This window comes from Dama dama, chromosome 2, assembly GCF_033118175.1.
Source record: "Dama dama isolate Ldn47 chromosome 2, ASM3311817v1, whole genome shotgun sequence".
Classification (NCBI taxonomy): domain Eukaryota; kingdom Metazoa; phylum Chordata; class Mammalia; order Artiodactyla; family Cervidae; genus Dama; species Dama dama.
Genome location: NC_083682.1, coordinates 13,159,766 through 13,171,982, shown reverse-complemented (window position 1 = coordinate 13,171,982; position 12,217 = coordinate 13,159,766). Strand labels below are relative to the sequence as shown.

At 45.5% G+C, this 12,217-nt stretch overlaps 1 protein-coding gene across 1 annotated transcript; it reads right to left on the bottom strand.

Moving 5' to 3' along the window:
* Window positions 1-483: 483 nt before the first annotated feature.
* Window positions 484-9,226, bottom strand: LOC133066340 (pregnancy-associated glycoprotein 1-like). Its single transcript, XM_061157328.1, has 9 exons — window positions 9,126-9,226; window positions 7,911-8,061; window positions 6,821-6,938; window positions 6,604-6,722; window positions 5,214-5,407; window positions 4,177-4,293; window positions 2,515-2,656; window positions 2,329-2,427; window positions 484-633 (listed from the first exon to the last, which is right to left on the bottom strand). The coding sequence occupies exons 1-9, from the start codon at window positions 9,224-9,226 to the stop codon at window positions 484-486; spliced, it is 1,191 nt and encodes a 396-aa protein (XP_061013311.1).
* Between the last annotated feature and the right edge of the window lie 2,991 nt (window positions 9,227-12,217).

The window sequence follows — 12,217 nt, the reverse complement described above, 5'->3', positions numbered from 1 at the left end:
CCTTGGGGATATAAAACCCTAGGACAGGTAGCTTGGACTCCCTCACTAGGTGTAGAAGCCTTAAGGAAGAAAGTTGTCAGCTAAGATCATCAAAGAAGAGGGAAGGGAAAGAGCGAGGGTGAGAAAGAGAGAACTGACGACTTCTGATTTCTTGGGTCCAGTCACTGAAATCTTTGTATTTGCTCTGATTCTTGTGTCCTGGATTCCCAGAATCATTTCAATGAGTCTCCCTTTTCCTTGAAGCCAGTTGGAGTTGGGCTCCTCTCAATTTTGTTTCAGACTTGGTTCTAGATCCTTCAGCCCCAAACAGAGAGGCACCCACTTGTTTCAGCACCATTATGAGTGAAACCCTTTATTCTTTACTGAGAATAGGGTGTGTAGACCACCAAATGCAGTTTATCAGCATCCTGGGCAGGAGTGCCCTAAGTGTGAGTGAGTGTGTGTTAGGAGTGGCCTTAATGATTCTTGAATCACTCCAAGCGTTTACACTGCCTGTGCCAGGCCAATCCTGTCATTTCCTCGATCATAAACCGAGAAGTACTGCCTCAGGAAGACGTCACCCAGGATCCAGGTCTCTGCAGATGCACTCGGTGAGTTCGCTTCAAAGTTGATAAAGCAGTCGCCGCTAGAATCCTGGGGGAACAGAGACACACATCAATCAGACTGAGTCCTTATCAGTGACTCCCCCCAGTATCCAGATGGAGCAGCGTTCTTGGTTTTATTTCCCTCTTTTGGTGAGTATCAAGTGGTTTTATGAGCTTCAGGGCATGTGAGAGTTCATCCAAAGCCAAAAAGGGCCCATCCGTGTGGCTGCCATGAGGAAGGGTGTGGTGAGTGGAGGACTGGGAGTTCAGGAAACAGTGGAATGATAAACAACAAAGTCTTACTGTAGAGAGTAAGGAACTATATTCAATATCCAGTGATAAACCACATGAAGGCGAATAAGAAAAAAAGTATGTATTTTTATGTGTATAACTGAGTCACATTGCTGTGCAGCAGAACTTAAGGCAACACTGAAGATCAGCCACACTTCAATACAATTTTTAGCAAAGAACAATAGTGGCCCCTGGTTCTCCTCATTCCCTGTTTCTTTCCTCCTGACTCGTGCTCCTTGTTTTCTCTACAGAGAATGCACTTCTCCTCTGGCATCCCCAAAATCCAAACTTTATTTAAAAACTTTATTTTGTATTCAAATATAGCTGATTAACAATATTCTGAGTTTCAGATGGACAATAATGGACTCAATTGTATGTATCTATGTATCATGGTCCCAAAAATACCCCTCCCATCCAGGCTGTCATAAAACTGAGTGGAGTTCCCTGTGCTACACAGTAGCTCACTGTTGGTTATCCATCTTAAATACAGCAGTGCCCACAACGCGTTCTTGAAAACTTAACTCAGGAACTCTGGGAAGCCTCCTTCAGCCCACATTCACCCTCTTTGGCCACTCCAGGCTTGACTGGGTAACTTACTCTGGTTTCCCATTCCCACCGGTCAGTCAGTAGCCCTCATCACCCTTAGTAAGTCCCCAGTGCCCCAGTGCAGAGCACCTTGGGATGCCATTTGCATGGAATCCAGTGCAGTGTTGCCTAGAACTAAGCAACCCTCCATATGGCTCCATGAGTTTGTGGTTTTAGAATTCCTGAAATTCCCTCTGTTCCTCAAAGCCTTCTCTGAGCCCATTAGCCTGCTCTGTACTCCCACAGGGGGCTGATATGAAGCCTCCACCCTGTGCCGGGGCTGAGCAGTCACTGTGCACCCTTTATTCACCTTAGTATCCAACATCCCCACAGAGGGGTCAGGCACCCCAATTCACAAAGGCGGCACCTGGCCAGAGCAAGGGGAAGAAGCAGCCAAGATCTAGGCTGACCATGTAATTTATCATCCAGAGCAGGAAAACTTTGAGAAGGGAAAGGAGACTGTTAATTTATGATGGGACATCACACTGGGATTGTCCCCAGCCATTCACCTTGTAACCTGGCCTATTTCAGGGACTGCTAGTGCTGACTTTCATGTTCATGCACCTAAGCGTTCAGATTGAACTGAAGCTCTCTGAGGACTGACGGCCTCAGGGTTCCCCTCGCCTTGTGACTCCCACTATGCCAGCATGGTGTGGCGTGTCCACATTTATTTCAGGATGATCAGTGTCCCAGACGGCCCTTTACTCTCAAGTGATTGGTTCTGTGGGAGACACTGGCCCAGCCACAAGGCTCAGAAGCATCTGCAATGGTGTGACATGGCCTGCAGAGGGCGCCCTCCTCCCAGCAGCAGCCCAGGGGATCCTGCAAGCTTCAGTTTGAGAACCAACTCTCAGTATTGTCCCCTCACCTTGATGGCGTAGGCTTGAGCTGGCAGTGGGTAGTCGATGCCTTTGATGGTGAAGTCAATAGAGGGCAGGGTATTGACCAGAGAACAGGAAACATAGTGCTGTTAGAGAGAGAGGGAGAGAGGTTGGCCCTGGAGATCTTTGTTGTGTGTGGATACTGGGAGTGACCCTGGGGCTTGAACTTTCACCTCGGAACCCCGTGGCTTGGCACCGAGGAACCTCATGATCTTCTCGACCAGTTTTCTTGGGCCAAGGATCGCTGATGCCCCGGTGTCCACAAGGGCCTGACAGCCGCCATAACAAGCAACAGTCTGTCCTTCCATGGAGATGCTGAGAGAACAGTGGAACAAAGAGGGCACTGAGGTCACTCTGAGTCTCCCCAGAGCTGCTCCCTTCCTGACTGTCTCCTAAACAGCCCTTTGTCTCTTGCCCTGACTCTCTTCATCTGCTCTCGACACCGCACCACCCTTGAAATGCTTGAATGCAGTATTTGAATACACCAGGATATTTTGTACCTTGAAACAAGCTGGCCTTCCTTCCTGGAAGACTCCCCTCCCCTTTGACTAGCAAATGACTTCTCATCTTCCAGATTCCAGCTTAATTGTCATGGATTCAGGGACGTCTTTCCTGCAGTGTTTATCAGTCTCCTGTCTTTGTCACTCTCTGTAGACCCTTCCCCACGACTAGCATGTACCAAAGTCACAATTCACTAAGTGTGTGTGTCATTTCTGTGCATCTGCCTTCTTAAATGTGAGGGCGAGTTTTATTCTCACTGCCTCCCTGAAGTGCCTGGCACACAGTGGATGCCCAGTGTGTATCTGTTCCATGAGTGAATGAAGACTGTGAAAATAATGAGGAACATCTAGAGAGCTGTATCTGGTAGGGAACAAATAATGGGTGGAACACAGAGTGAAGATGGAGATTCACAGGGGCAGCAGATTCTCATAGTGGAGGGAGAGAGGGGCTCCTCTGGGAGAGGGAGTCTCCCATCATTGCTCCTACAACCAGCTCAGACCCTGAGATCCTGGACAGGAAATACATGATTAGCCCAGGGAAACTCCAAAAGAGAGGTCAGCTTTTTTCTGAGGGTATCACACAGAATCCTATCAGTTATTGCCTCTTGTCCTCAGGTCACTCCTGGATCCCACCTTTCTGGTTTTTTCAGTTATAGCCCATGCACCACTCTGTGCCCAGGGATGTGGGGTGTCTTTTTTATTTGCTTTCACGTCTTATGACTGCAGCCGACCTCTCTCCACTGCTGGGTAGCTTCTCCATAAGGAGACCAGTTTCCCCCATTTGCTAAGGACTTTCCGTGTTTGTAAACTGAGACTTATCTGTACTGAGAACTTCCTTGGTCCAAGGTAGCCATGGATAGTTGGTCATCTTATCATACTGCTGTCCAGGCTGGTGAAATCCGCCCTGATCCTGTTCACCACAATGCAGAGTCCTCTGACCATGCTCCCCACCTCACAGGTCAATGGGTGCAAGGCTCTCCCAGCTGCACAGACCTCTCTGGACCCTGTGAGAATCCTGGTCAGAGCCCTGGTCAGGAGTCCTGGGGATTATGAACTCATGGGCTGTTTGTGTATCTATGTGCTTGTGTGTTTGTTTGTATGTGTCTCTGTGTGTGCTTCTGTGTCTCTGACTTGCTATGCATGTTTATATGTGTCTCTGTGTATGTGTATATGTGTCTGCTTATGTGTTTCCATGTGTCTGTGTGTCTGTGTCATTGTGAGTGGTGAATATGTTTGTGTGACTATGTGTCTGAGAATCCATTTGTGAGTGTCTGCCTGTGTCCATGTACAGATGTGGAGCATCCCTTGTGCTGCCGCTCAGAGGGAGAGGCTTACCGGTCCATGTGGACACGCCAGTCGCCCGCTTGGATCAACGGTACCCAGTTGAGCGCTCCCTGGTAGTAGGACTTATCTACCCCACCAAACATCACCACACTGCCCTCCGGCTTGCTCCTGTAGAGAGACGACAGCAGGGGGATCCTTGGAGGATGATAACAACAGTACTGTCTGAGAGCTTTGCTTCTCCACCCATCAAGGCCCTAATAAGGTCCTCATTGACGGATGCAGAAATCAAGGCTAGGAGTGATTGAGAACCAGACTGAGGTCGGTTACTCGCTAATGAGTGGCACAGAGGAGGTTGGAAGCTGAGTCACCTGGCTGGGCTCTACCCATTATATCTTCTGAAGATGCCCTGGACCTCCTGTGACCTGAGAGTTCAGACACCCTCAGAGGACAGGGTGCTGAAGCATTTTGGCTTTCCCCTTGTCCACTTTGTCATTTTTCTGGAAAATCAAGGCCTGGGAGTGCTAAAGGTGTGGGATCAGGTCACCCAGAGTTGGCTCCACTAGCCTGTGACCTCTACTGTCCAAAGGGCCCCACACTCAGAAGGGACCTCACAACTGCTCTCCCTTCTTGAAATGCCTAACGTTTATTGAACAAGGGTCCTACACTTTTTGTGTCTGTTCTACAATTTCGTTTTTCACTGGCTTTTGCAAATTGGGTAGCTGGTACTGGGCTCACAGTGAAATGCTAATGAGGAAGGAAAGCTACCCACCATCCTTCTCCTTCCTTATCAAATTCATAAGGAAATCCTAATGCCTTTTCCTTCCACTTGTTTCCTGTTGCCTCTCATTAGTCTTCCTCCTGACTCATCCCCCTAGACCAAGTTATTGATCTTGAGCCCAGAAGCAGAGTTAAGTTCCAATAAATCGTTATTTCTAAAAGCAGGTGGTGAAGCCAGGTAGGGGCCTGGGGCCATAGTTACCTTGGGATAGATTATCTTTCAGGATATTTCTTTATCAAGTGTTCTATATATTTCATGCAACCGAAATTACAGCTAATTTGGAGAAACTGATTGTCCATCCCAGACTTACTTGCTCAAGTAGAAGGCAAAAACCGGCTCAGAAATGGCACCTTGATTCTTCAGGTTGTCAAAGATGGGAATGCCTCCACTGAAAGATATGTTGGGGTAGTTCAAGCCCAAGATGCCATCTAAAGGCATTCCTTCAAACCCGGATTGCTCCACGCTTAAACCAAACGGCTGGTCAGTACTTACAAGGTCCCCAATCTGTGGGAGAGAAGAGTGATCCCACTTACAGATACATGAAGTGGGGCTAGGACTGAGCTGGGGTGCATTGCCATTACATCCTCAGAGAAGAATTGAGGCTGCGCTGTGTCTTCGGTGGACCTCACACAGTTAGACCAAACTGGGAGGGGAATTTGGGTTCCATTTGAGAGAGGCTATGAATTTTAAAACATCTGCCTCTCTGAAAGACACCACCTGAGTGAGTCAAATTGGCCTCATTGCTACTGTACAGGTGGGACAACCAAGAGTCAGGCCAAGACCCATTGGTGCCCCCTTGTGGACAAAATGAGCCAAAAGCAAGGTGGTCTTCTCTTTGGCATCACTGTGACCTAATGACAGGAATGGACTGCTTTCTCTGTAAGGTACTGTGGATTCTGCATCTGTCCAGGAAGACAGAAGCTGAAAACACAATCTTGCTTGCAGGGATCTATGAAATGACTGCCTGGGGATTCACTTTTGGGGATATGTGTGTCTTTGTGTGAGTGTGTATGAGAGAGAAAGACAGAGGGAGGAACTACTCAAGTACTTTGGGGGAGGCAGGCCTTTAGTTTTGTTGGACTCTCAAAGGCCCCCTAGAGTGAGAACTCATTTATCAGGCCCCCTAACTTCTCAGGCCTCCAGTTTCCCAGTCTGGATACCTGAAGCCCTTGACTGCCCCGAGGGTCCCCAGATCAGTTTTATCCTTTCCCCAAACACCCCACAGCAACTTCAGTCCTGAAAAGCCAGCCGAGCTCCACTGTTTACCACATGCTTGTGCTCAGCAAGGCCCTTGCTGTCTGCACCTCAGTTTCCTCATGTCACATGAGCTAGTCAGAGAAACTGCTGTGTGGGGTTGTCAGGACTAAACCAGTTACCACCTGAAAGCGCCTGGAACAGTCGGAGAATATAAAAGCGGGTGCCTTTTCCCCCTCTTCTCACTCCCAGAAAAATGAACCTTGAAGTTCTCATGGGCAGAGAAGCTGCAAGTCCCCATCTCAAGCCACTCTGTGGGTTAGCTAATCTGTGTGCTCGTGTGTCACCACGGGCACTGCCTCCCCAGGGACAGGATCCTGTGGGTAAGATGGCCAATATCTACAGGAGTTAGGCTAGGAAGGGTCCTGCCAGAAGGTCCTGCATCTGTTTTGCAAGCAGTGGTCACTCCATAGCCAGTCCTGTCTCAGCATTTGTTACACTGTTACCCGAACGGTGTCACGACCAACAACTCCCTTCATCCTCCCAGAAAAGTATTTGATGCTGAAGGTCTTATTGGTATGCCGGTAGGTGGAAGACTCATTATGTCTGAACATAACGTGTGAGGCTGCAGACAAAGAGATAAGTGTCATCAGGTGCCAAGGGTGCAAATCAGGGTGACAGGACAAGGGAAAGATGGTCTGGGTAAGGGGTGTCTGTACTCACAACAGCTTGGGCTGGTGCAAAGGATGGAGGGCACCCACAAGTCAGATGAGCCTGTATCAAAGACAACCTGGAATTCCTGAGGGGGTGTTCCAATGGTGATGTTACCCACATAGAACATCTATAGGCATAAGGAGTGAGTGGATTAATGCAGAACTGGCTATCCTATATTCCCATACTCATGCCTCCCTCTGGATATCACATATTTCTTGAGATCACTTTCTAACCATGGTGCAGCTCACTGACTTTGGTCACAGAGGTGCCTGCATTTGATATATTTTCCTGTGCTGCATGGTATGCAGGATATTGACTCTATGACCAGGTGTTGAAATGGTACCTCCTGCATTGGAAGCACAGAGGCATAACCACTGGACCTCCAGGACCACTAGACACCCAGGGAAGTCCTGGTGCCTTCATTTGAGAAGCTCTGTAATCTCCGCCAACCCAGCCTTAGCGCCCCCTTCTCCAGGAGGTCCTTCTTGATCAACCTCAGCCACTCCCTCTAAACTCAGACCACATCCAATCAACACCATAGAGTTGACCCTTTCATTTGATGTCTATTTACTAATATGCCTATCTCGCAGGCCAGCATGAGTATCCTTAAAGACAAATAATCCATTTTTCTACTCTAAAAACAGTAACCACAGTGTTAGATACTTATGGCTTTACACGGAATACAGGTTCAGTATCTTATTACAGCTGTGGTTCTTGCTTTTGTGGAAACTGATTTCCTCAGCCTGGGGATTCACAGTTGCTTTGCCATTGGTTCTACCATTTGATCAGTGATGGTTCATTCTTCATCTGTAACTGACTGACTCACTTATTTCAGAAGGAACAATCTCCCTCAAACTAATGACACATCTTTGACACAGAAATGGATATTCACCTGTCACCTGGTAATTGCCAGGCCCAATCACAAAGACCAGCAGTTGAGAATGAGAGTGTGTTCTCCTCTGGGGGGTCCCTGTCTTCCAGTGTTTCTGCCTCCTGTAGGAACCCCAACCTGACATCCCACCTGGGATTTCCATATGAGCTCCTGTGCTAGGCTAGAGCACCACGGGCGCTGTGGAGCAGCATCACACCCAATACTCACATCTTCGATGTTTCTCAGGGGGTGAGTAGCTATATTTGAGCCAGGAGAAGAAGTCTGGTACAGTCTGTAAGAGTGTTCCTTCAGGAAATTGTTCAGCATATTTTTTTCACTGCGGGTTTTTCTCATGATCTTCACTCTCCTTAGAGGTATACTTTACCGAGCATTTGACCAAGATAACAAAGAAGAAGCTACAATTAGTTGTCAGTGTTCAGGTATAACTGTCATTGTAAAGGCCCTGTGTATTCTCTAATCATTTTTATGAGGCACATTATTATCAGAATTTTATGCATATACCATGGCAAAGAGAGGTTTGATTACAGGTGCTGTTCTGCACTCTGGGATAAGCCATAGGACCATGTGGAGTCTCAGTCTCCACCTCGGTAAAATGGCGGAATGTAGCAATACAAACCCTCCAAATAGAATATCTTGGGGATAAGTGAAGTGATGGATATATGGTACCTGATAAATAGGAAGTCTCAACAATGACAGGCATTAGCATTGCTGTTGCCATCCATGGTATCCTTCTCATAGAACCTCAAGGAAGAGGTAGAAGGGGGACTCTTATGCTCTTTTACAAGGGAGCAATTTGAAATGCAAGAGGTTACTGAGTTTGTTGTGGTCACACTGCTTGTCAGATATAAAACTGTACATAAAACAGTGTATCATTCTCCAAGTTGAAAGAGAAGAGGGAATTGAAAGAAGAATCCAGGAGATAGGGAATAAATAAGGGAAATTCAGAGGCTCAAGAAGGAAGGATGAGTCAAATGAAAAATTAAAAGAAAACAACACAGAGAGAAATACAATCACAGATACTTCCAAAGAGAAGGAGAGGTAAATGATAGTGATACAGAGATGCAGACATAGACATGTACACACTGAAGTAGACAGGGAACAAACAGGACATGATGAATAAAATGTAGAAAAGTGCTATTCCACAGGATATCTGCATAGACTGTGCACTGAACAGTTGTAAGGAGTTGCATTTTCAATAGGTCATGACTGGACCCCAAGAGTTGTGCAACTATTCAAATCTACACCAAGACCCTTGGGATCCACAGTTCCTAAAGCAAGGTACTTATCAATAAGTAAGGGTTGAACTTTAAGACTGTCAGGAAAATATTCATTCCCATCTAAACTTGATGGGTGGAAGAATAATCAGATGAAAAGAAAAATCTGAGAAAGGAAGATGATGCAGCTTACAGTCCCCATACTTACTTGACTATGCAGTCTGAGAAGGCCACCAGCCCGAGGAGCACAAGCCACTTCATGCTTCTTTCCTGGCTCCAAGTACTCAGGGAAGTTCGGGTTCTTAGCATGTAGTGGTGACCAGGAGCGCCTAGTTATATATATGCTCTGACATGCCTAGTTTTCCCCTTTATGCCACTAACAGATCTGATAAAAACACAAAGCTTTCGATAAAATCTTTACCTTCCTCAGTGTCCTTGGCGAGTGGACTTTAAAGCTTCTCAGAATACAGACAATTGAACTGTAATCTCTTCCTTGAATCTTGGCTGGAAAATCTAACTGATCTGCATGGACATCTAAGGAGACAGAGAACCTTGCCTACTTGGAGATAAAACTGCTAAGAACATCATGAAAATGGTAACTAGGGGCCATACTCGACATTCATGGTTTCATGACATCCTCTTAGTCACTTCATGAGATATGCATTGCTGTCTTTGGTGGAGAGGAGATTGCTAGGAGGATATGTTGTCAAATGGCAGTGAAGACTTCAGGGACAGCCCAGGGTCCCACAACTGGCCTTAGGTAGTGGGTCTAATGGCAAGGATCATGGGCACCTCTGATGTCAGTCTGCATCAAAGTCTAGGGTAGAGTAGTAGCTCAATTGCATGGGTTTCAGTATTGGAAAAAATGTCATATGCATCCACAAGATATTTTATATCATCCAACAAATGTACAAGGAAGAACTGTGTGCTGGGTTCTGGGTTAAAGGCTTCAAAGTCAAAGATGATCAAGATGAAAGTAGTCTTTATCTTAAGAGAGCCAGCAGTCTAGTTCTCACAAACTCATGGCCCCAGGAGGCAAGAGAAATAATAGTACGACTAGGTGGCCATGCTGGACCCTGACCCCTGGGAGCAGCCTTTCCTCCACTTCAACCATGCTGGAAAGCAGGCTGGTTGGCCATGTTTTCAAGAGAATCAGAAGGTTGGATATTTACACACAATCTACTGATTTTAAGATTAGCAACTAATTTCTTTTTCCCAAAAAAAAACATTGGGAATGAAATCTCCACAACGATGTGCTGGAATCAGCCTTTAGTTTCTGTAGATTTTTATTTCTAGCCTAGACTTCTGAGTGCAGTGGGGACAGAGAGGAATATAGTTTAAGTTGGTTGATTTACAAAGAGACTGAATGCATACGGAACATGTTTGTTTCCTTTCTATTTATAAAGAAAAATCACTGGGGATATACAAACCAACAAATTTAACTACTGAAGATACATTGATATATTTCAGATATAATTTTTCCCATAGGGTCTATACCATGAAACATTTTGTCTGCCAAAGCAAACATACAAAGAAGTAATTTTGAAAGGGTCTTCCCAATCAAAGAAGACAAATCAGCTGTGGCAGCCATAGTAAAGACAATCGTGTTTAATGACTCATCCAGGACTCCCAGGGCCTATTCCTGCATGAGATCTATCCAGGCCTGTTCCTTGAATACAACAGGAACCTCTCCTGTCGCCAGGTGTATGTAGGTGGGTCACTGGGTCTTAATCCTCATTTTTGCGTATTGTTTAAATTCAGGTTTGCTGGTCAAATTCCAACAGGGGGAATAGGACGTCACTGACAAATGACACATTTGTATGCCCTTTGAACTATGGTCTTGGAGAAGACTTTTCATTTTCATTCATATTTATTAGTTGGAGGCTAATTTCTTTACAATATTGTAGTGGTTTTTGCCATACATTTACATGAATCTGCCATGGATTTGCATGTATTTCACATCCTGATCTCCCCTCCCGCCTACCTCCCCACCCCTTCGCTCTGGGTCTTCCCAGTGCACCAGCCCCGAGCAGTTGTCTCATGCATCCCACCTGGGCTGGTGATCTGTTTCACCCTTGATAATATACATGTTTCAATACTGTTCTCTTAAAATATCCCACCCTCGTCTTCTCCCACAGAGTGCAAATGTCCGTTCTGTACATCTGTGTCTCTTTTTCTGTTTTTCATATAGGGTTATCATTATCATGTTTCTAAATTCCGTATATATGTGTTAGTATACTCTATTGGTGTTTATCTTTCTGGCTTATTTCACTCTGTATAATGGGCTCCAGTTTCATCCATCTCATTAGAGCTGATTCAAATGAATTCTTTTTAATGCTGAGTAATATTCCATGGTGTATATGTACCACAGCTTCCTTATCCATTCATCTGCTGATGGGCATTAATTTTGCTTCCATGTCCTGGCTATTATAAACAGTGCTGCAATGACATTGGGGTACACGTGTCTCTTTCAGGTCTGGTTTCCTCGGTGAGTATGCCCAGAATTGGGATTGCTGTGTCGTATGGCAGTTCTATTTCCAGTTTTTGAAGAAATCTCCTCACTGTTCTCCATAGCAGCTGTACTAGTTTGCATTCCCACCAACAGTGTAAGAGGGTTCCCTTTTCTCCACACCCTCTCCAGCATTTATTGCTTGTAGACTTTTGGATAGCAGCCATCCTGACTGACGTGTAATGGTACCTCATTGTGGTTTTGATTTGCATTTCTCTGGTAATGAGTGATGTTGAGCAGCTTTTCATGTGTTTGTTAGCCATCTGTATGTCTTCTTTGGAGAAATGTCTGTTTAGTTCTTTGGCCCAGTTTTTGATTGGGTCATTTATTTTTCTGTAATTGAGCTGCAGGCGTTGCTCATATATTTTTTGAGATTAATCCTTTGTTGCTTCATTTGCTATTATTTCCTCCCATTCTGAAGGCTGTCTTTTCAGCTTGCATATAGTTTCCTTTGTTGTGCAAAAGCTTTTAAGTTTCATTAAGTCCCATTAGTTTATTTTTGCTTTTATTTCCAATATTCTGGGAGCTGGGTCATAGAGGATCCTGCTGTGATTTATGTCAGATAGTGTTTTGCCTATGTTCTCCTCTAGGAGTTTTATAGATTCTGGTTTTATATTTAGATCTTTAAACCATTTTGAGTTTACTTTTGTGTATGGTGTTAGAAGGTGTTCTAGTTTCATTCTTTATAGGTGGTTGACCAGTTTTCCCAGCACCACTTGTTAACGAGGTAGTCTTTTTTCCATTGTATATCCTTGCCTCCTTTGTCAAATATAAGGTGTCCATAGGTTCGT

Excerpts from the sequence above, each read along its gene's own strand:
- LOC133066340 (XM_061157328.1), bottom strand. The coding sequence starts at position 9,226 with ATGCTAAGAACCCGAACTTCCCTGAGTACTTGGAGCCAGGAAAGAAGC. Across the intron at positions 8,062-9,125 it reads TTCTCAGACTGCATAGTCAA|TATACCTCTAAGGAGAGTGA; the intron begins GTAAGTATGGGG and ends TGCTCGGTAAAG. Across the intron at positions 6,723-6,820 it reads TTGCACCAGCCCAAGCTGTT|CCTCACACGTTATGTTCAGA; the intron begins GTGAGTACAGAC and ends CTTTGTCTGCAG.